General features: G+C 50.8%; 1 protein-coding gene and 1 pseudogene across 1 annotated transcript; both read right to left on the reverse strand.

The window, feature by feature from the left end:
* Positions 1-3289: 3289 nt before the first annotated feature.
* On the reverse strand, positions 3290-6415 carry LOC124028661 (annotated as a pseudogene).
* A 7944-nt stretch (positions 6416-14359) lies between these two features.
* On the reverse strand, positions 14360-18998 carry LOC124028662 (polysialoglycoprotein-like). The gene is given in 10 exon segments (XM_046340665.1): positions 14360-14853; positions 15609-15810; positions 16669-16824; positions 17142-17299; positions 17301-17593; positions 17691-17796; positions 17829-18249; positions 18384-18467; positions 18620-18685; positions 18860-18998. Coding segments are annotated over 10 exon segments (2058 nt in total). The 5' UTR covers positions 18960-18998; the 3' UTR covers positions 14360-14381.
* Between the last annotated feature and the right edge of the window lie 5172 nt (positions 18999-24170).

Genomic DNA, 24170 nt, shown 5'->3' on the forward strand with positions numbered 1-24170 from the left:
GGGAGGGGCAGAAACTAGTTTTCAACCAGCGATTGAGTTGTGAGACTCTGCTGTAGAGCTCATCACTCCCCCTAACTGGGAGGGGGCCAGAGACAATTACTCGATGCCGACACATCTTTCTAGCTGATTTACACGCTGAAGCTATGTTGCGCTCGGTGATCTCTGACTGTTTCATCCTAACATCGTTGGTGCCGACGTGGATAACAATATCTCTATACTCGCCAGTTTTAGCTTTAGCCAGCACCATCTTCAGATTAGCCTTAACGTCGGTTGCCCTGCCCCCTGGTAAACAGTGTATGATCGCTGGATGATTCGTTTTAAGTCTAATACTGCGGGTAATGGAGTCGCCAATGACTAGAGTTTTCAATTTGTCAGAGCTAATGGTGGGAAGCTTCGCCGTCTCAGACCCCGTAACGGGAGGAGTAGAGACAAGAGAAGGCTCGGCCTCTGACTCCGACTCGTTGCTTAATGGGGAAAACCGGTTGAAAGTTTGTCGGCTGAATGAGCATTCCTACAGCATTTCCCTCCAGAAACCGTGAGAAAGTTGTCCGGCTGCGGGCGGGACGTGCGAGGGGATTTATACTAACGTTACTATCTGTACTTACTGGTGGCACAGACGCCGTTTCATCCTTTCCTACACAGAAATTACCCTTGCGTCTGAAGCTGGGCTTGTAGCACAGCTATCCTCATCCTCATGTGAAGGCTTCAGGCATGATGCCTTTGCTTGATGCTCCAGTTGGAGATGCTGATACTGAATCAAGCTTTCAGGGGAGGATGGGACTGACTTAGGATGACCCATGGTATGCTGTGGGTGAGGTAGTAGAATAAATATTTCACCACAGTTCCTTCTTTTACATTTTTGTTTTATGATAAGTTCTTTCCAGTATGTTTGTTCTCCCTGTTGTGAAGGTTTGGAGTCCCTGGGTGGCATGAAGCCCAACTGGTACAGGATAGGAGTAGCTGAGAGGACCAGATGGTTTATAATAATGCTTTGCTCTGCTTTACTTTGTTTTCCATGACCAAAGTTGTATCCTATATCTTACATGTCAATAAACAAGGTGTTATCCTGTTTTTGATAAGTGACACCCTTGTGGGTGTCAAAAGGGGGAATCAAAAGCTCCAGTTTCTATATAAATGTTAAGGGACATGCATCACTTCATTGATTCACAAAATAAAGGTTTAAAGTTCATGGGTTCATCAGCAACCTAGTATATCGGATGGTGTGGTTAAAACCCACAGGGGTGTAAACAGGGGGATTATGAGGATTGTGTTATGCACTATAGCCCGTTACCATATGTGATTGAATATCTGCTGTGACAGGCCGGCTCAGAAGCAGGAACTACCGAGTATATTGTAATATTTTTGTCAGGAACAAGTCAGTTCTGTTTTTCCCTGTGGTGGGGCAGAGAGCCCGTGTATACAAACTATGCATTTACCACTTATTGCTTAGCTAATAAAAAAATGCATAGCATACGGTGCCTCATTGTCATATTTATCCTGATACCAGATTGGAATTGCCGCAACCCTGACACGATTAAGGGAAAAACCAAAAATAAACAGTATTTAAAAAGTAAAAACTGTAAAGTTGTCATGTAGCAAAGTAGGCAAAACACAGCAACAAGTCTGCAAGTTGTGACCGGAAATGGCGTCAAAATCACAGGTGAAAATGCTGTTTGAGGTATCATGTGATGCTACTAGCATAAATGGACCAACACTGAGCAAATTTATCTTAAGTCAAATGGCAATTTAAAACACAGGGGTCAGAGTATTATTGCTGAGGCATGGATATAATGCTAAATAAATGTTGCCATCACCCCAGTTACTCAAGTCAGGTCATGGACCTCAACTCCAAGTAGGAACCACCAAAACAATACAGAGGACACAAGTATTACAGTTAATGTTTATTTGAGCTAAAACAAGCAAATGCAGTTACACACTGGACTAGAGTACCCATGAACTCTTGCATGTCCCACGTCAGATATCCATGGCGTCGTCAGAGTCCCAGAGGTGGCGTCAGATATCCATGAGGTGGCGTCGTCAGAGGACGGGCGGTCGCAGCGTCAGAGGGCCGGTGGCGTCAGAGGTGGCGTCGTCCAGGACGGGCCGGTCGCAGCTTCAGAGGTGGCGTCGTCAGACGGGCGGCAGCTTCAGAGGTGGCGTCGTCAGGGAGGGCCGGTCGCAGCTTCAGAGTGGCGTCGTCGCAGCTTCAGAGGACGGGCCGGTCGCAGCTTCAGAGGTGGCGTCGTCAGAGGACGGGCTGGCGTCAGAGGTGGCGTCGCAGTCGCAGCTTCAGAGGGGGCCGGTCGCAGCTTCAGAGGTGGCGTCGTCAGCTTCAGAGGGGCGTCGTCACCGGTCGGTCGCAGCTTCAGAGGTGGCGTCGTCAGAGGACGGGCCGGTCGCAGCTTCAGAGGTGGCGTCGTCAGGGGCCGGGCCGGGGCCGCAGCGGAGAGGTGGCGTGGCGTCAGAGGACGGGCGGGCAGCTTCAGAGGTGGCGTCGCTTCAGAGGGGCGGTCGCAGCTTCAGAGGTGGCGTCGTCGCAGGACGGGCCGGTCGCAGCTTCAGAGGTGGCGTCGTCAGAGGACGGGCCGGTCGCAGCTTCAGAGGTGGCGTCGTCAGAGGACGGGCCGGTCGCAGCTTCAGAGGTGGCGTCGGGCCGGTCGCAGCTTCAGCCGGACGGGCCGGTCGCAGCTCAGAGGGCCGGTGGCGTCGTCAGAGGACGGGCCGGTCGCAGCTTCAGAGGTGGCGTCAGAGCCGGTCGCAGCGTCAGAGGTGGCGTCGTCAGAGGACGGGCCGGTCGCAGCTTCAGAGGTGGCGTCGTCAGGACGGGCCGGTCGCAGCTTCAGAGGTGGCGTCGTCGCAGCTTCAGAGGTGGCGTCGTCAGAGGGGGCGGCAGCGTCGTCAGAGGTCGCAGCTCGCAGCTTCAGAGGTGGCGTCGTCACCGGACGGGCCGGTCGCAGCTTCAGAGGTGGCGTCGTCGCCAGAGGACGGGCCGGTCGGAGGTGGCGTCGTCAGAGGCGGCGAGGGCGGGCGCAGCTTCAGAGGTGGCGTCGTCACCGGACGGGCCGGTCGCAGCTTCAGAGGTGGCGTCGTCAGAGGACGGGCCGGTCGCAGCTTCAGAGGTGGCGTCGTCAGACGGGCCGGTCGCAGCTTCAGAGGTGGCGTCGTCAGAGGACGGGCCGGTCGCAGCTTCAGAGGTGGCGTCGTCAGAGGACGGGCCGGTCGCAGCTTCAGAGGTGGCGTCGGGGACGGGCGGTCGCAGCTTCAGAGGTGGCGTCGTCAGAGGACGGGCCGGCAGCTTCAGAGGTGGCGTCAGAGGCAGCTGAGGTGGCGTCGTCAGAGGACGGGCCGGTCGCAGCTTCAGAGGTGGCGTCGTCAGAGGACGGGCCGGTCGCAGCTTCAGAGGTGGCGTCGTCAGAGGACGGGCCGGTCGCAGCTTCAGAGGTGGCGTCGTCAGAGGACGGGCCGGTCGCAGCTTCAGAGGTGGCGTCGTCAGAGGACGGGCCGGTCGCAGCTTCAGAGGTGGCGTCGTCAGAGGACGGGCCGGTCGCAGCTTCAGAGGACGGGCCGGTCGCAGCTTCAGAGGTGGCGTCGTCAGAGGACGGGCCGGTCGCAGCTTCAGAGGTGGCGTCGGGCGGGCGGTCGCAGCTTCAGAGGTGGCGTCGTCAGGACGGGCCGGTCGCAGCTTCAGAGGTGGCGTCGTCAGAGGACGGGCCGGTCGCAGCTTCAGAGGTGGCGTCGTCAGAGGACGGGCCGGTCAGAGGTGGCGTCGTCAGGGCCGGGTGGCGCAGCTTCAGAGGTGGCGTCGTCACCGGACGGGCCGGTCGCAGCTTCAGAGGGCCGGTCGCAGCTTCAGAGGACGGGCCGGTCGCAGCTTCAGAGGTGGCGTCGTCAGAGGACGGGCCGGTCGCAGCTTCAGAGGTGGCGTCGTCAGAGGACGGGCCGGTCGCAGCTTCAGAGGTGGCGTCGTCAGAGGACGGGCCGGTCGCAGCTTCAGAGGTGGCGTCGTCAGACGGGCCGGTCGCAGCTTCAGAGGTGGCGTCGTCAGAGGACGGGCCGGTCGCAGCTTCAGAGGTGGCGTCGTCACCGGACGGGCCGGTCGCAGCTTCAGAGGTGGCGTCGTCACCGGACGGGCCGGTCGCAGCTTCAGAGGTGGCGTCGTCACAGGACGGGCGGGCGTCAGCTTCAGAGGTGGCGTCGTCAGAGGACGGGCCGGTCGCAGCTTCAGAGGTGGCGGTCAGAGGACGGGCCGGTCGCAGCTTCAGAGGTGGCGTCGTCACCGGACGGGCCGGTCGCAGCTTCAGAGGTGGCGTCAGTCGGGCCGGTCGCAGCTTCAGAGGTGGCGTCGTCAGGGACGGGCCGGTCGCAGCTTCAGAGGTGGCGTCGTCAGGACGGGGGCCGGGCAGCTTCAGAGGTGGCGTCGTCAGAGGACGGGCCGCAGCTTCAGAGGTGGCGTCGTCAGAGGACGGGCGCAGCTTCAGAGGTGGCGTCGTCAGCTTCAGAGGTGGCGTCGGGCCGGTCGCAGCAGAGGTGGCGGACGGGCCGGTCGCAGCTTCAGAGGTGGCGTCGTCAGAGGACGGGCCGGTCGCAGCTTCAGAGGTGGCGTCGTCAGAGGACGGGCCGGTCGCAGCTTCAGAGGTGGCGTCGTCAGAGGACGGGCCGGTCGCAGCTTCAGAGGTGGCGTCGTCAGAGGACGGGCCGGTCGCAGCTTCAGAGGTGGCGTCGTCAGAGGACGGGCCGGTCGCAGCTTCAGAGGTGGCGTCGTCAGAGGACGGGCCGGTCGCAGAGGTGGCGTCAGAGGTGGGCGTCGCAGCTTCAGAGGTGGCGTCGTCAGAGGACGGGCCGGTCGCAGCTTCAGAGGTGGCGTCGTCAGAGGACGGGCCGGCAGCTTCAGAGGTGGCGTTCAGGTCGCAGGGTGGCGTCGTCAGAGGACGGGCCGGTCGCAGCTTCAGAGGTGGCGTCGTCAGAGGACGGGCCGGTCGCAGCTTCAGAGGTGGCGTCGTCAGCAGCTTCAGAGGTGGCGTCGTCAGAGGACGGGCCGGTCGCAGCTTCAGAGGTGGCGTCGTCAGAGGACGGGCCGGTCGCAGCTTCAGGTGGCGTCGTCAGAGGACGGGCCGGTCGCAGCTTCAGAGGTGGCGTCGTCAGAGGACGGGCCGGTCGCAGCTTCAGAGGTGGCGTCGTCAGAGGACGGGCCGGTCGCAGCTTCGGGCCGGTCGCAGCTTCAGAGGTGGCGCTTCAGAGGTGGCGTCAGAGGACGGGCCGGTCGCAGCTTCAGAGGTGGCGTCGTCAGGGGGGCCGGCCGCGCAGCTTCAGAGGTGGCGTCGTCAGAGGACGGGCCGGTCGCAGCTTCAGAGGTGGCGTCGCAGCAGAGGACGGGCCGGTCGCAGCTTCAGAGGTGGCGTCGTCAGAGGACGGGCCGGTCGCAGCTTCAGAGGTGGCGTCGTCAGAGGACGGGCCGGTCGCAGCTTCAGAGGTGGCGCGTCAGAGAGGACGGGCGCAGCTTCAGAGGTGGCGTCGTCAGGGACGGGCCGAGTCGCAGCTTCAGAGGTGGCGTCGTCAGAGGACATGCCGTCTCAGCTTCTCCTCAGATGACAGGGCATCATCATTTGCCAGAGAGTTACCGTGGTTTGGAGAAGCTTGGGATTCTACTTCATTGGTCTCTAAATACTCTTGAGAAAAACAAGAGGAACAGTTGGGTATTCTACAGCAACACATCTGTTCTACACGGTCTAGGCCAAATTGCTAATCGAATTTTGAGCAACATGAACCCAACAGGTTTCAAAGTATATGTTTCAGGCCGTACCTTCTCTGGCTTGTTTAGTGTCAGACCCTATGGATCGGAGCAAGGCCAGGGCATGCACAATGGAGACGTCATTTGATGACAGCTCTGAAAAATTTAGGTTAAGGTACACAAGCAAAAGGTTTGACAGCATTATTTAGACAGAGTTACTCTATGCTGTTGAATGAGTGTCAAACACAGCAGCACCATAGACAGTGACAAAGAACATAGCTAGAAGGGTTGTGGAAATAAACATTTACCTCCAAGTCTCCTCTGCAGAGAGACTTGATCTTGCTTCTGGGACTTTCCAACAGGGTAACAAGAAACTGAGGAGAAAGTGTTGACAGAAGTTGAGTTCACACAAAATAGCTACATATATTAATAGCAGTGAAGAATAAAAGATGACCAACGCGGAAGATACAGACAGTCAAATATTAATACCCAACTTATAAAGTTAAGCATATTTACCAAACAAATCCCTTAAACATGAGTGAACCAACCTTTGACAACCCCCACAGTCATCACAACCAGCAGCAATTCTCTCACACCTCCCATGATCATGAAAATAATCTGTGTTATCAACAGGTAATGTCTTCCCATGGCCTGTATGAGGCTTATATAGGCCACTAATGACCGTTTACCTGACAAACATGGCTTAACGATCAATTAACAAGCTTGATTGAGTTGTTACGTTCAGATAGAAATAGACCATGTAGAACATATGTTGATTCTTATCAAGTTGGTGGGCAGGCAATCTTTTCTACTCCATATATTGCATTTATATCTGTAATGATTAACCCTAATGGTCTCAGATCAGCAGTAGAAAGAAGTAGGCCTAATTATTTTAGGTGTAATCTTCAAAGATATTAGGGGGGAAATAAACACTGTACCCAAATCCACGTTTTACAATGCTCCTGGGAAATGGGTAGGCCTCCACCTATAGTCCTTCACAGTTTTACAGGTGTGATATATTTATTTATTTACATAGATCACATACATAAATAAATATGTTAGCTGTAGGTAGCGTTGAGATCAAATTCCCATATTCTATTGCTACTAACATAAATCCTAATATATCATGTTTTCCTCATTTGCTCTGTAGGAGGTTCGTCATATGAAGGACATTCAAGTGGATGTGACCCCTAACCTGCAATAGGGGCTCAGTGAGGTGACAGACATCCTGTAATGGATCTCCAGCTAGTGTCTGAGGACCTGGAGAAGGCTGTGTCTACAGCTGTGGGGCAGGACAAGCATGGTAACCTAACCTCACTGTATGAAGGATTTTATTGTTATGGATAGTCATCTCCAATCTGTTCAAATATCACTGTTGTTGATAACACACATTACCAAAATGATTCACACTTGTCTTCCTATTTCCACATAATCTGTCATGGTTCCCCACCCCAACAGGGCATAAAAGCAACCTCTCTTTATTGCTACTGCTAATACACCCAAATCCAACAGCGTTTGAGTATCTTTTTGCTTTTCTTCTAACCCTGAATGGCAACATTTTATCCTAGTACACAAGCATGTCACTTTATCCATCCACACCCACTCTACTGCCGCATGGCCACTGCGGCTGAGACTTTCACCCTCTCGTTACAGGTATAGCAGGTAACCAACCCCACCCGGGTCTTACCCCCTAGGACTTACCCTTTGCAGGTACCTGCCTGCTCGGGCTTACCTTCCGGGACTCACCCTATTCTTATAGTACTACCAGGAACCAACCTACTCGGGATTTACCCCCTAGGAGTTCCCCTCTGCAGGTTTGGGTTTACCTTCCGGGACTTACCATATACCACAAAGCTACGACCGGTCGTAATACAATGGGACTACTGAATAAGCTCAGGCTTTCTAGGTTCGTACCCTATAATTGGTTCAGCCTACGACTCTCATCTCCCCAAGATGTCAGAATTAGTGATAACGGGTGTAGGAACTGTGCCGACCTTGTTTCTGTTTCACTGATTCGGAATCTCTAGTTCGACTGCAAATCGCGGTGAACCCTGCTCGCAGTGCCAACTGTTAGGTTCTAATTCTCAGAGTAAAAACTCGACGGACACTATGAATGCTTGAACCAAGTGTATTCTTCCCAGAGGGTCAAGACAGCTGCATTAGACAAAAAACATATTCACACAAGCACTGATATTTAATCCTCTCTCCTATGCTGAGTCTCCTCCTACACCTCTAAACAGCCAATGCATCTCTGTTGCTAGACAGAACCTTAGTGATATCTGTTCTTCCTCACTTCATCTGACCTGACCGCTACCTCAAAGTGCTCACTCCTCCCCAACTCAAGGCTGACATGGTGATTGGTACCAGACTGTGTCTCTTCTCATCCCAGAGGATCCCACCCATAGGATGCCTGATGGCTAACAATAACATATCCTGACATAATGTAAATGTTATACATTAAGCTCTCTCCCTCAGTGACATGAATTAGTATATTTCATATTCTCAGAACCCAACAGTAGGTTTTAAGGTGTGGCTGCATGTTTGTCGTGGACGCATCGTCACTCTTGATGTTCTTTTTCCAAGTCTGAACAGGCCGTTCTTCTCTTTCCTCAACTAATTGAAACCTCAGGGACAGACATCCTGAACGACTCTGATGTCAGACCTCCCATCAGCCCTCTACACCTCGCTGTGAGTAAAGCCTACCTGCTCCTGTAGTGGTCTCCATATGACAAATGGCACCATATTCCCTATTTAGTACACTACGTTTGACCAGATCCTTATAGGCCCTGATCAAAAGTAGTTCACTACATAGGGAATAGGGTGCTATCTGGGATGCAAGCATGGTGTAGATTTTCCACAGGAAGTTGACTGTCCAGACAGACTCACACACCATATTCCGATCTATTCCTGATTAGTGTAAAATACATGAATATTCTACACAGTGATGATGAGGATGATTTCCTTATTTGCCATTTGAGTTAATCAACCTCAGAGGAGAAATAGAGTGTTTGTTTCTCAATCCCACGCTTGGCAGGAACCTCCGATGTTGATGCTGAAGCCACAATCAGTTGTATATTGCACAAATCTGTCCTTTATGGAAGAGTGGCAAGAAGAAAGCCATTTCTTAAAGATATCCATAAAAAGAGTCGTTTAAAGTTTGCCACAAGCCACCTGGGAGTCACACCAAACATGTGGAAGAAGGTGCTCTGGTCAGATGAAACCAAAATGGAACTTTTTGGCAACAATGCAAAACGTTATGTTTGACGTAAAAGCAACACAGCTCATCACCCTGAACACACCATCCCCACTGTCAAACATGGTGGTGGCAGCATCATGGTTTGGGCCTGCTTTTCTTCAGCAGGGACAGGGAAGATGGTTAAAATTGATGGGAAGATGGATGGAGCCAAATACAGGACCATTCTGGAAGAAAACCTGATGGAGTCTGCAAAAGACCTGAGACTGGGACGGAGATTTGTCTTCCAACAAGACAATGATCCAAAACATAAAGCAAAATCTACAATGTAGTGGTTCAAAAATAAACATATCCAGGTAAGTATTAACTTAAGGGGGCTGAATAATTTTGCACGCCCAATTTTTCAGTTTTTAATTTGTTAAAAAAGTTTGAAATATCCAATAAATGTCGCACTTCATGATTATGTCCCACTTGTTGTTGATTCTTCACAAAAAATACAGTTTTATATCTTTATGTTTGAAGCCTGAAATGTGGCAAAAGGTCGCAAAGTTCAAGGGGGCCGAATACTTTCGCAAGGCACTGTATGTTCTTCAAAAGAGAGATCAGGGTCCAGAATAACGCCGAGGTCCTTCACAGTTTCATTTGAGACGACTGTACAGCCATTAAGATTAATTGTCAGATTCAACAGAAGATCTCTTTATTTCTTGGGACCTAGAACAAGCTGTTTTGTCCGAGTTTAAAAGTAGAACGTTTGCAACCATCCACTTCCTTATGTCTGAAACACATGCTTCTGGCGAGGGCAATTTTGGGACTTCACCATGTTTCATTGAAATGTTCAGCTGTGTATCATCCGCATAGCAGTGAAAGTTAACATTATGTTAACCTAGGATAGGATAAAGTAATCCTTCTCACCCCCCTTAAAAGATTTAGATGCACTATTGTAAAGTGGCTGTTCCACTGGATGTCATAAGGTGAATGCAACAATTTGTAAGTCGCTCTGGATAAGAGCGTCTGCTAAATGACTTAAATGTAAATGTAATGTTTTCGAATGACATCCCCGAGAGGTAAAATATATAGTGAAATCAATAGTGGTCCTAAAACGGAACCTTGAGGAACATCGAAATTTACAGTTGATATGTCAGAGGACAAACCATTCACAGGGACAAACTGATATCTTTCCGACAGATAAGATCTAAACCAGGCCAGAACTTGTCCGTATAGACCAATTTGGGTTTCCATTTGGGTTTCCAATCTCTCCAAAAGAATGTGGTGATCGATGGTATCAAAAGCAGCACTAAGGTCTAGGAGCACGAGGACAGATGCAGAGCCTCAGTCTGATGCCATTAAAAGATCATTTAACACCTTCACAAGTGTAGTCTCAGTGCTATGATGGGGTCTAAAACAGACTGAAGCATTTCGTATTCATTGTTTGTCTTCAGGAAGGCAGTGAGTTGCTGCGCAACAGCCTTTTCTAAAACTTTTGAGAGGAATGGAAGATTCGATATAGGCCGATAGTTTTTTATATTTTCTGGGTCAAGGTTTGGCTTTTTCAAGAGAGGCTTTATTACTGCCACTTTTAGTGAGTTTGGTACACATCCGGTGGATAGAGAGCCATTATTAGGTTCAACATAGGAGGGCCAAGTACAGGAAGCAGCTCTTTCAGTAGTTTAGTTGGAATAGGGTCCAGTATGGAGCTTGAAGGTTTAGAGGCCATGATAATTTTCATCATTGTGTCAAGAGATATAGTACTAAAACACTTGAGTGTCTCTCTTGATCCTAGGTCCTGGCAGAGTTGTGCAGACTCAGGACAAATGAGCTTTGAAGGAATACGCAGATTTAAAGAGGAGTCCGTAATTTGCTTTCTAATAATCATATTTTACTCAAAGAAGTTCATGAATTTATTACTGCTGAGGTGAAAGCCATCCTCTCTTGGGGAATGCTGCTTTGTGTTAGCTTTGCGACAGTATCAAAAACGAATTTCGGATTGTTCTTATTTTCCTCAATTAAGTTGGAAAAATAGGATGATCGAACAGCAGCGAGGGCTCTTCGATACTGCACGGTACTGTCTTTCCAAGCTAGTCGGAAGACTTCCAGTTTGGTGTGGCGCCATTTCCGTTCCAATTTTCTGGAAGCTTGCTTCAGAGCTCGGGTATTTTCTGTATACCAGGGAGCTAGTTTCTTATGAGAAATGGTTTTAGTTTTTAGGGGTGCAACTGCATCTAGGTTATTGCGCAAGGTTAAATTGAGTTCCTCAGTTAGGTGGTTAACTGATTTTTGTCCTCTGGCGTCCTTGGGTAGACAGGGGAGTCTGGAAGGACATCAAGGAATCTTTGTGTCGTCTGTGAATTTATAGCACAACTTTTGATGTTCCTTGTTCGCGGTCTGAGCAGATTATTTGTTGCAATTGCAAATGTAATAAAATGGTGGTCCGATAGTCCAGGATTATGAGGAAAAACATTAAGATCCACAACATTTATCCCATGGGACAAAACTAGGTCCAGAGTATGACTGTGACAGTGAGTAGGTCCAGAGACATGTTGGACAAAACCCACTGAGTCGATGATGGCTCCGAAAGCCTTTTGGAGTGGGTGTGTGGACTTTTCCATGTGAATATTAAAGTCACCAAAAATTAGAATAGTATCTGCTATGACTACAAGGTCCGAATTCAGGGAACTCAATGAGGAACGCTGTATATGGCCCAGGAGGCCTGTAAACAGTAGCTTAAAAAAGTGATTGAGTAGGCTACATAGATTTCGTGGCTAGAAGCTCAAAAGATGAAAAAGTCTTTTTTTTTTGTAAATGTAAATTTGTTATCGTAAATGTTAGCAAAACCTCTGCGGGATGCACGGGGGATATGGTCACTAGTGTAGCCAGGAGGTGAGGCCTCATTTAACACAGTAAATTCATCAGGCTAAAGTCATGTTTCAGTCAGGCCAATCACATCAAGATCAAGATTATGATCAGTTCATTGACTATAATTGCCTTTGAAGTAAGGGATCTGACATTAAGTAGCCCTATTTTGAGATGTGAGGTATCAATAATGACAGGAATGGAGGTCTTTATCCTAGTGAGATTGCTAAGGCGAACACCGCCACGTTTAGTTTTGTCCAACCTAGGTCGAGGCACAGACACGGTCTCAATGGAGATAGCTGAGCTGACTACACTGACTGTGCTAGTGGCAGACTGGCTAACAGCCTGCTGCCTGGCCTGCACCCTATTTCATTGTGGTGCTAGAGGAGTTAGAGCCCTGTCTATGTTGGTAGATAAGATGAGAGCACCCCTCCAGCTAGGAAGGAGTCCGTCACTCCTCCGCAGGTCAGGCTTGGTCCTGTTTGTGGGTGAGTCCCAGAAAGAGGGCCAATTATCTACAAATTCTATCTTTTGGGAGGGGCAGAAACTAGTTTTCAACCAGCGATTGAGTTGTGAGACTCTGCTGTAGAGCTCATCACTCCTAACTGGGAGGGGGCCAGAGACAATTACTCGATGCCGACACATCTTTCTAGCTGATTTACACGCTGAAGCTATGTTGCGCTCGGTGATCTCTGACTGTTTCATCCTAACATCGTTGGTGCCGACGTGGATAACAATATCTCTATACTCGCCAGTTTTAGCTTTAGCCAGCACCATCTTCAGATTAGCCTTAACGTCGGTTGCCCTGCCCCCTGGTAAACAGTGTATGATCGCTGGATGATTCGTTTTAAGTCTAATACTGCGGGTAATGGAGTCGCCAATGACTAGAGTTTTCAATTTGTCAGAGCTAATGGTGGGAAGCTTCGCCGTCTCAGACCCCGTAACGGGAGGAGTAGAGACAAGAGAAGGCTCGGCCTCTGACTCCGACTCGTTGCTTAATGGGGAAAACCGGTTGAAAGTTTGTCGGCTGAATGAGCATTCCTACAGCATTTCCCTCCAGAAACCGTGAGAAAGTTGTCCGGCTGCGGGGACGTGCGAGGGGATTTATACTAACGTTACTATCTGTACTTACTGGTGGCACAGACGCCGTTTCATCCTTTCCTACACAGAAATTACCCTTGCGTCTGAAGCTGGGCTTGTAGCACAGCTATCCTCATCCTCATGTGAAGGCTTCAGGCATGATGCCTTTGCTTGATGCTCCAGTTGGAGATGCTGATACTGAATCAAGCTTTCAGGGGAGGATGGGACTGACTTAGGATGACCCATGGTATGCTGTGGGTGAGGTAGTAGAATAAATATTTCACCACAGTTCCTTCTTTTACATTTTTGTTTTATGATAAGTTCTTTCCAGTATGTTTGTTCTCCCTGTTGTGAAGGTTTGGAGTCCCTGGGTGGCATGAAGCCCAACTGGTACAGGATAGGAGTAGCTGAGAGGACCAGATGGTTTATAATAATGCTTTGCTCTGCTTTACTTTGTTTTCCATGACCAAAGTTGTATCCTATATCTTACATGTCAATAAACAAAGTGTTATCCTGTTTTTGATAAGTGACACCCTTATGGGTGTCAAAAGGGGGAGACAAAAGCATATATCACTTGATTTTTGTTCTATTTTCCTTGGTTGATTTCTGTAAAAAATATGTTTTATTTAACTTTGTATTATTTTCATGAAATGCTGTTAACATATGTTATGTTGGGAGCACTGAAATATAGGATAATGAGTGACACCCTTGTGGGTGTCAAAAGGGGGAATCAAAAACTCCAGTTTCTATATAAATGTTAAGGGACATGAATCACTTCATTGATTCACAAAATAAAGGTTTAAAGTTCATGGGTTCATCAGCAACCTAGTATATCGGATGGTGTGGTTAAAACCCACAGGGGTGTAAACAGGGGGATTATGAGGATTGTGTTATGCACTATAGCCCGTTACCATATGTGATTGAATATCTGCTGTGACAGGCCGGCTCAGAAGCAGGAACTACCGAGTATATTGTAATATTTTTGTCAGGAACAAGTCAGTTCTGTTTTTCCCTGTGGTGGGGCAGAGAGCCCGTGTATACAAACTATGCATTTACCACTTATTGCTTAGCTAATAAAAAAATGCATAGCATACGGTGCCTCATTGTCATATTTATCCTGATACCAGATTGGAATTGCCGCAACCCTGACACGATTAAGGGAAAAACCAAAAATAAACGGTATTTAAAAAGTAAAAACTGTAAAGTTGTCATGTAGCAAAGTAGGCAAAACACAGCAACAAGTCTGCAAGTTGTGACCGGAAATGGCGTCAAAATCACAGGTGAAAATGCTGTTTGAGGTATCATGTGATGCTACTAGCATAAATGGACCAACACTGAGCAAATTTATCTTAAGTCAAATGGCAATTTAAAACACAGGGGTCAGAGTATTATTGCTGAGGCATGGATATAATGCTAAATAAATGTTGCCATCACCCCAGTTACTCAAGTCAGGTCATGGACCTCAACTCCAAGTAGGAACCACCAAAACAATACAGAGGACACAAGTATTACAGTTAATGTTTATTTGAGCTAAAACAAGCAAATGCAGTTACACACTGGACTAGAGTACCCATGAACTCTTGCATGTCCCACGTCAGATATCCATGGCGTCGTCAGAGGACGGGCCGGTCGCAGCTTCAGAGGTGGCGTCGTCGTCGAGGACGGGCCGGTCGCAGCTTCAGAGGTGGCGTCGTCAGAGGACGGGCCGGTCGCAGCTTCAGAGGTGGCGTCGTCAGAGGACGGGCCGGTCGCAGCTTCAGAGGTGGCGTCGTCAGAGGACGGGCCGGTCGCAGCTTCAGAGGTGGCGTCGTCAGAGGACGGGCCGGTCGCAGCTTCAGAGGTGGCGTCGTCACCGGACGGGCCGGTCGCAGCTTCAGAGGTGGCGTCGTCACCGGACGGGCCGGTCGCAGCTTCAGAGGTGGCGTCGTCACCGGACGGGCCGGTCGCAGCTTCAGAGGTGGCGTCGTCACCGGACGGGCCGGTCGCAGCTTCAGAGGTGGCGCTTCAGAGGTGGCGTCACCGGACGGGCCGGTCAGCTTCAGAGAGGACGGGCGGTCGCAGCTTCAGAGGTGGCGTCGTCAGAGGACGGGCCGGTCGCAGCTTCAGAGGTGGCGTCGTCAGACGGGCCGGTCGCAGCTTCAGAGGTGGCGTCGTCTTCAGGACGGGCCGGTCGCAGCTTCAGAGGTGGCGTCGTCAGACGGGCCGGTCGCAGCTTCAGAGGTGGCGTCGTCAGACGGGCCGGTCGCAGCTTCAGAGGTGGCGTCGTCAGGACGGGCCGGTCGCAGCTTCAGAGGTGGGCGGTCGCTTCAGAGGTGGCGTCAGAGGACGGGCCGGTCGCAGCTTCAGAGGTGGCGTCGTCAGAGGACGGGCCGGTCGCAGCTTCAGAGGTGGCGTCGCTCAGCGTCGTCACCGACGGGCCGGTCGCAGCTTCAGAGGTGGCGTCGTCAGAGGACGGGCCGGTCGCAGCTTCAGAGGTGGCGTCGTCAGCCGGACGGGCCGGTCGCAGCTTCAGAGGTCGCAGGTCGCAGCTTCAGAGGTGGCGTCGTCACCGGACGGGCCGGTCGCAGCTTCAGAGGTGGCGTCGTCGGGACGGGCCGGTCGCAGCTTCAGAGGTGGCGTCGTCAGAGGACGGGCCGGTCGCAGCTTCAGAGGTGGCGTCGTCGGGACGGGCCGGTCGCAGCTTCAGAGGTGGCGTCGTCAGCCGGACGGGCCGGTCGCAGCTTCAGAGGTGGCGTCGTCGCAGCTTCAGAGGTGGCGTCGTCGCCGGACGGGCCGGTCGCAGCTTCAGAGGTGGCGTCGTCGCCGGACGGGCCGGTCGCAGCTTCAGAGGTGGCGTCGTCGCCGGACGGGCCGGTCGCAGCTTCAGAGGTGGCGTCGTCAGCGGACGGGCCGGTCGCAGCTTCAGAGGTGGCGTCGTCACCGGACGGGCCGGTCGCAGCTTCAGAGGTGGCGTCGTCAGGACGGGCCGGTCGCAGCTTCAGAGGTGGCGTCGTCACCGGACGGGCCGGTCGCAGCTTCAGAGGTGGCGTCGTCAGCCGGACGGGCCGGTCGCAGCTTCAGAGGTGGCGTCGTCAGCCGGCCGGGCGGGCAGAGGTGGCGCAGCGGGCCGGTCGCAGCTTCAGAGGTGGCGCGTCAGACGGGCCGGTCGCAGCTTCAGAGGTGGCGTCGTCACCGGACGGGCCGGTCGCAGCTTCAGAGGTGGCGCGTCGGACGGGCCGGTCGGGCTTCAGAGGTGGCGCAGACGGGCCGGTCGCAGCTTCAGGTGGCGCGTCAGAGGTGGCGTCGCACGGACGGGCCGGTCGCAGCTTCAGAGGTGGCGTCGTCACGGACGGGCCGGTCGCAGCTTCAGAGGTGGCGTCGTCACCGGACGGGCCGGTCGCAGCTTCAGAGGTGGCGTCGTCACCGGACGGGCCGGTCGCAGCTTCAGAGGTGGCGTCGTCAGCTTCAGACGGGCCGGTCGCAGCGTTCAGAGGGCCGGTGCAGCGAGGTGGCGTCGTCAGAGGACGGGCCGGTCGCAGCTTCAGAGGTGGCGTCGTCAGAGGACGGGCCGGTCGCAGCTTCAGAGGTGGCGTCGTCACCGGACGGGCCGGTCGCAGCTTCAGAGGTGGCGTCGTCAGGACGGGCCGGTCGCAGCTTCAGAGGTGGCGTCGTCAGAGGACGGGCCGGTCGCAGCTTCAGAGGTGGCGTCGTCAGCTTCAGGACGGGCCGGTCGCACTTCAGAGGTGGCGTCGTCAGAGGACGGGCCGGTCGCAGCTTCAGAGGTGGCGTCGTCACCGGGGCGGGCCGGTCGCAGCTTCAGAGGTGGCGTCGTCAGAGGTGGACGGGCCGGTCGCAGCTTCAGAGGTGGCGTCGTCAGAGGACGGGCCGGTCGCAGCTTCAGAGGTGGCGTCGTCAGAGGACGGGCCGGTCGCAGCTTCAGAGGTGGCGTCGTCAGAGGACGGGCCGGTCGCAGCTTCAGAGGTGGCGTCGTCAGGGCCGGTCGCAGGACGGGCCGGTCGCAGCTTCAGAGGTGGCGTCGTCAGAGGACGGGCCGGTCGCAGCTTCAGAGGTGGCGTCGTCAGAGGGCCGGTCGCAGCGGGGCGTCGGTCGCAGCTTCAGAGGTGGCGTCGTCAGAGGACGGGCCGGTCGCAGCTTCAGAGGTGGCGTCGTCAGAGGACGGGCCGGTCGCAGCTTCAGAGGTGGCGTCGTCAGAGGACGGGCGGTCGCAGGAGGTGGCGTCGTCAGAGGACGGGCCGGTCGCAGCTTCAGAGGTGGCGTCGTCAGAGGCAGCTTCAGAGGTGGCGTCGTCAGAGGACGGGCCGGTCGCAGCTTCAGAGGTGGCGTCGTCAGAGGACGGGCCGGTCGCAGCTTCAGAGGTGGCGTCGTCAGAGGACGGGCCGGTCGCAGCTTCAGAGGTGGCGTCGTCAGAGGAGGGCGGGCCGGTCGCAGCTTCAGAGGTGGCGTCGTCAGGACGGGCCGGTCGCAGCTTCAGAGGTGGCGTCGTCAGAGGACGGGCCGGTCGCAGCTTCAGAGGTGGCGTCGTCAGAGGACGGGCCGGTCGCAGCTTCAGAGGTGGCGTCGTCAGAGGACGGGCCGGTCGCAGCTTCAGAGGTGGCGTCGTCAGAGGACGGGCCGGTCGCAGCTTCAGAGGTGGCGTCGTCAGAGGACGGGCCGGTCGCAGCTTCAGAGGTGGCGTCGTCAGAGGACGGGCCGGTCGCAGCTTCAGAGGTGGCGTCGTCAGAGGACGGGCGGGCCGGTCGCAGCTTCAGAGGTGGCGTCAGAGGACGGGCCGGTCGCAGCTTCAGAGGTGGCGTCGGGGACGGGCCGGTCGCAGCTTCAGAGGTGGCGTCGTCAGAGGACGCCGGTCGCAGCTTCAGAGGTGGCGTCGTCAGAGGACGGGCCGGTCGCAGCTTCAGAGGTGGCGTCGTCAGAGGACGGGCCGGTCGCAGCTTCAGAGGTGGCGTCAGAGGACGGGCCGGTCGCAGCGAGGTGGCGTCGTCAGAGGACGGGCCGGTCGCAGCTTCAGAGGTGGCGTCGTCAGAGGACGGGCCGGTCGCAGCTTCAGAGGTGGCGTCGTCAGAGGACGGGCCGGTCGCAGCTTCAGAGGTGGCGTCGTCAGAGGACGGGCCGGTCGCAGCTTCAGAGGTGGCGTCGTCAGAGGACGGGCCGGTCGCAGCTTCAGAGGTGGCGTCGTCAGAGGACGGGCCGGTCGCAGCTTCAGAGGTGGCGTCGTCAGAGGACGGGCCGGTCGCAGCTTCAGAGGTGGCGTCGTCAGAGGACGGGCCGGTCGCAGCTTCAGAGGTGGCGTCGTCAGAGGACATGCGTCTCAGCTTCTCCTCAGATGACAGGGCATCATTTGCCAGAGAGCTACCGTGGTTTGGAGAAGCTTGGGATTCTACTTCATTGGTCTCTAAATACTCTTGAGAAAAACAAGAGGAACAGTTGGGTATTCTACAGCAACACATCTGTTCTACACGGTCTAGGCCAAATTGCTAATCGAATTTTGAGCAACATGAACCCAACAGGTTTCAAAGTATATGTTTCAGGCCGTACCTTCTCTGGCTTGTTTAGTGTCAGACCCTATGGATCGGAGCAAGGCCAGGGCATGCACAATGGAGACGTCATTTGATGACAGCTCTGAAAAATTTAGGTTATGGTACACAAGCAAAAGGTTTGACAGCATTATTTAGACAGAGTTACTCTATGCTGTTGAATGAGTGTCAAACACAGCAGCACCATAGACAGTGACAAAGAACATAGCTAGAAGGGTTGTGGAAATAAACATTTACCTCCAAGTCTCCTCTGCAGAGAGACTTGATCTTGCTTCTGGGACTTTCCAACAGGGTAACAAGAAACTGAGGAGAAAGTGTTGACAGAAGTTGAGTTCACACAAAATAGCTACATATATTAATAGCAGTGAAGAATAAAAGATGACCAACGCGGAAGATACAGACAGTCAAATATTAATACCCAACTTATAAAGTTAAGCATATTTACCAAACAAATCCCTTAAACATGAGTGAACCAACCTTTGACAACCCCCACAGTCATCACAACCAGCAGCAATTCTCTCACACCTCCCATGATCATGAAAATAATCTGTGTTATCAACAGGTAATGTCTTCCCATGGCCTGTATGAGGCTTATATAGGCCACTAATGACCGTTTACCTGACAAACATGGCTTAACGATCAATTAACAAGCTTGATTGAGTTGTTACGTTCAGATAGAAATAGACCATGTAGAACATATGTTGATTCTTATCAAGTTGGTGGGCAGGCAATCTTTTCTACTCCATATATTGCATTTATATCTGTAATGATTAACCCTAATGGTCTCAGATCAGCAGTAGAAAGAAGTAGGCCTAATTATTTTAGGTGTAATCTTCAAAGATATTAGGGGGAAATAAACACTGTACCCAAATCCACGTTTTACAATGCTCCTGGGAAATGGGTAGGCCTCCACCTATAGTCCTTCACAGTTTTACAGGTGTGATATATTTATTTATTTACATAGATCACATACATAAATAAATATGTTAGCTGTAGGTAGCGTTGAGATCAAATTCCCATATTCTATTGCTACTAACATAAAGGAGGTTCGTCATATGAAGGACATTCAAGTGGATGTGACCCCTAACCTGCAATAGGGGCTCAGTGAGGTGACAGACATCCTGTAATGGATCTCCAGCTAGTGTCTGAGGACCTGGAGAAGGCTGTGTCTACAGCTGTGGGGCAGGACAAGCATGGTAACCTAACCTCACTGTATGAAGGATTTTATTGTTATGGATAGTCATCTCCAATCTGTTCAAATATCACTGTTGTTGATAACACACATTACCAAAATGATTCACACTTGTCTTTCTATTTCCACATAATCTGTCATGGTTCCCCACCCCAACAGGGCATAAAAGCAACCTCTCTTTATTGCTACTGCTAATACACCCAAATCCAACAGCGTTTGAGTATCTTTTTGCTTTTCTTCTATCCCTGAATGGCAACATTTTATCCTAGTACACAAGCATGTCACTTTATCCATCCACACCCACTCTACTGCCGCATGGCCACTGCGGCTGAGACTTTCACCCTCTCGTTACAGGTATAGCAGGTAACCAACCCCACCCGGGTCTTACCCCCTAGGACTTACCCTTTGCAGGTACCTGCCTGCTCGGGCTTACCTTCCGGGACTCACCCTATTCTTATAGTACTACCAGGAACCAACCTACTCGGGATTTACCCCTAGGAGTTCCCCTCTGCAGGTTTGGGTTTACCTTCCGGGACTTACCATATACCACAAAGCTACGACCGGTCGTAATACAATGGGACTACTGAATAAGCTCAGGCTTTCTAGGTTCGTACCCTATAATTGGTTCAGCCTACGACTCTCATCTCCCCAAGATGTCAGAATTAGTGATAACGGGTGTAGGAACTGTGCCGACCTTGTTTCTGTTTCACTGATTCGGAATCTCTAGTTCGACTGCAAATCGCGGTGAACCCTGCTCGCAGTGCCAACTGTTAGGTTCTAATTCTCAGAGTAAAAACTCGACGGACACTATGAATGCTTGAACCAAGTGTATTCTTCCCAGAGGGTCAAGACAGCTGCATTAGACAAAAAACATATTCACACAAGCACTGATATTTAATCCTCTCTCCTATGCTGAGTCTCCTCCTACACCTCTAAACAGCCAATGCATCTCTGTTGCTAGACAGAACCTTAGTGATATCTGTTCTTCCTCACTTCATCTGACCTGACCGCTACCTCAAAGTGCTCACTCCTCCCCAACTCAAGGCTGACATGGTGATTGGTACCAGACTGTGTCTCTTCTCATCCCAGAGGATCCCACCCATAGGATGCCTGATGGCTAACAATAACATATCCTGACATAATGTAAATGTTATACATTAAGCTCTCTCCCTCAGTGACATGAATTAGTATATTTCATATTCTCAGAACCCAACAGTAGGTTTTAAGGTGTGGCTGCATGTTTGTCGTGGACGCATCGTCACTCTTGATGTTCTTTTTCCAAGTCTGAACAGGCCGTTCTTCTCTTTCCTCAACTAATTGAAACCTCAGGGACAGACATCCTGAACGACTCTGATGTCAGACCTCCCATCAGCCCTCTACACCTCGCTGTGAGTAAAGCCTACCTGCTCCTGTAGTGGTCTCCATATGACAAATGGCACCATATTCCCTATTTAGTACACTACGTTTGACCAGATCCTTATAGGCCCTGATCAAAAGTAGTTCACTACATAGGGAATAGGGTGCTATCTGGGATGCAAGCATGGTGTAGATTTTCCACAGGAAGTTGACTGTCCAGACAGACTCACACACCATATTCCGATCTATTCCTGATTAGTGTAAAATACATGAATATTCTACACAGTGATGATGAGGATGATTTCCTTATTTGCCATTTGAGTTAATCAACCTCAGAGGAGAAATAGAGTGTTTGTTTCTCAATCCCACGCTTGGCAGGAACCTCCGATGTTGATGCTGAAGCCACAATCAGTTGTATATTGCACAAATCTGTCCTTTATGGAAGAGTGGCAAGAAGAAAGCCATTTCTTAAAGATATCCATAAAAAGAGTCGTTTAAAGTTTGCCACAAGCCACCTGGGAGTCACACCAAACATGTGGAAGAAGGTGCTCTGGTCAGATGAAACCAAAATGGAACTTTTTGGCAACAATGCAAAACGTTATGTTTGACGTAAAAGCAACACAGCTCATCACCCTGAACACACCATCCCCACTGTCAAACATGGTGGTGGCAGCATCATGGTTTGGGCCTGCTTTTCTTCAGCAGGGACAGGGAAGATGGTTAAAATTGATGGGAAGATGGATGGAGCCAAATACAGGACCATTCTGGAAGAAAACCTGATGGAGTCTGCAAAAGACCTGAGACTGGGACGGAGATTTGTCTTCCAACAAGACAATGATCCAAAACATAAAGCAAAATCTACAATGGAGTGGTTCAAAAATAAACATATCCAGGTAAGTATTAACTTAAGGGGGCTGAATAATTTTGCACGCCCAATTTTTCAGTTTTTAATTTGTTAAAAAAGTTTGAAATATAGTGGTCCTAAAACGGAACCTTGAGGAACATCGAAATTTACAGTTGATATGTCAGAGGACAAACCATTCACAGGGACAAACTGATATCTTTCCGACAGATAAGATCTAAACCAGGCCAGAACTTGTCCGTATAGACCAATTTGGGTTTCCATTTGGGTTTCCAATCTCTCCAAAAGAATGTGGTGATCGATGGTATCAAAAGCAGCACTAACGTCTAGGAGCACGAGGACAGATGCAGAGCCTCAGTCTGATGCCATTAAAAGATCATTTAACACCTTCACAAGTGTAGTCTCAGTGCTATGATGGGGTCTAAAACAGACTGAAGCATTTCGTATTCATTGTTTGTCTTCAGGAAGGCAGTGAGTTGCTGCGCAACAGCCTTTTCTAAAACTTTTGAGAGGAATGGAAGATTCGATATAGGCCGATAGTTTTTTATATTTTCTGGGTCAAGGTTTGGCTTTTTCAAGAGAGGCTTTATTACTGCCACTTTTAGTGAGTTTGGTACACATCCGGTGGATAGAGAGCCATTATTATGTTCAACATAGGAGGGCCAAGTACAGGAAGCAGCTCTTTCAGTAGTTTAGTTGGAATAGGGTCCAGTATGGAGCTTGAAGGTTTAGAGGCCATGATAATTTTCATCGTTGTGTCAAGAGATATAGTACTAAAACACTTGAGTGTCTCTCTTGATCCTAGGTCCTGGCAGAGTTGTGCAGACTCAGGACAAATGAGCTTTGAAGGAATACGCAGATTTAAAGAGGAGTCCGTAATTTGCTTTCTAATAATCATATTTTACTCAAAGAAGTTCATGAATTTATTACTGCTGAGGTGAAAGCCATCCTCTCTTGGGGAATGCTGCTTTGTAGTTAGCTTTGCGAAAGTATCAAAAACGAATTTCGGATTGTTCTTATTTTCCTCAATTAAGTTGGAAAAATAGGATGATCGAACAGCAGCGAGGGCTCTTCGATACTGCACGGTACTGTCTTTCCAAGCTAGTCGGAAGACTTCCAGTTTGGTGTGGCGCCATTTCCGTTCCAATTTTCTGGAAGCTTGCTTCAGAGCTCGGGTATTTTCTGTATACCAGGGAGCTAGTTTCTTATGAGAAATGGTTTTAGTTTTTAGGGGTGCAACTGCATCTAGGTTATTGCGCAAGGTTAAATCGAGTTCCTCAGTTAGGTGGTTAACTGATTTTTGTCCTCTGGCGTCCTTGGGTAGACAGGGGGAGTCTGGAAGGACATCAAGGAATCTTTGTGTCGTCTGTGAATTTATAGCACAACTTTTGATGTTCCTTGTTCGCGGTCTGAGCAGATTATTTGTTGCAATTGCAAATGTAATAAAATGGTGGTCCGATAGTCCAGGATTATGAGGAAAAACATTAAGATCCACAACATTTATCCCATGGGACAAAACTAGGTCCAGAGTATGACTGTGACAGTGAGTAGGTCCAGAGACATGTTGGACAAAACCCACTGAGTCGATGATGGCTCCGAAAGCCTTTTGGAGTGGGTGTGTGGACTTTTCCATGTGAATATTAAAGTCACCAAAAATTAGAATAGTATCTGCTATGACTACAAGGTCCGAATTCAGGGAACTCAATGAGGAACGCTGTATATGGCCCAGGAGGCCTGTAAACAGTAGCTTAAAAAAGTGATTGAGTAGGCTACATAGATTTCGTGGCTAGAAGCTCAAAAGATGAAAAAGTCTTTTTTTTTTGTAAATGTAAATTTGTTATCGTAAATGTTAGCAAAACCTCTGCGGGATGCACGGGGGATATGGTCACTAGTGTAGCCAGGAGGTGAGGCCTCATTTAACACAGTAAATTCATCAGGCTAAAGTCATGTTTCAGTCAGGCCAATCACATCAAGATTATGATCAGTTCATTGACTATAATTGCCTTTGAAGTAAGGGATCGGATCCGACAGGACAGGAACGGAAAACAAGGGAAGAAATAGGGACTCTAATCAGGGGAAAAGATAAGGAACAGGTGTGGGAAGACTAAATGATGATTAGGGGAATAGGAACAGCTGGGAGCAGGAACGGAACGATAGAGAGAGGAGAGAGAGGGGGGGAGAGAGAGGGATAGAAAAAGGGAAACGAACCTAATAAGACCAGCAGGGGGAAACGAACAGAAGGGAAAGCATAATGACAAGACAATCTAAGACAAAACATGACAGTACCCCCACTCACCGAGCGCCTCCTGGCGCACTCGAGGAGGAATCCTGGCGGCAACGGAGGAAATCATCAATAAGTGAACGGTCCAGCACGTCCC

Source organism: Oncorhynchus gorbuscha, unplaced genomic scaffold, assembly GCF_021184085.1.
Source record: "Oncorhynchus gorbuscha isolate QuinsamMale2020 ecotype Even-year unplaced genomic scaffold, OgorEven_v1.0 Un_scaffold_4608, whole genome shotgun sequence".
Classification (NCBI taxonomy): Eukaryota; Metazoa; Chordata; class Actinopteri; order Salmoniformes; family Salmonidae; genus Oncorhynchus; species Oncorhynchus gorbuscha.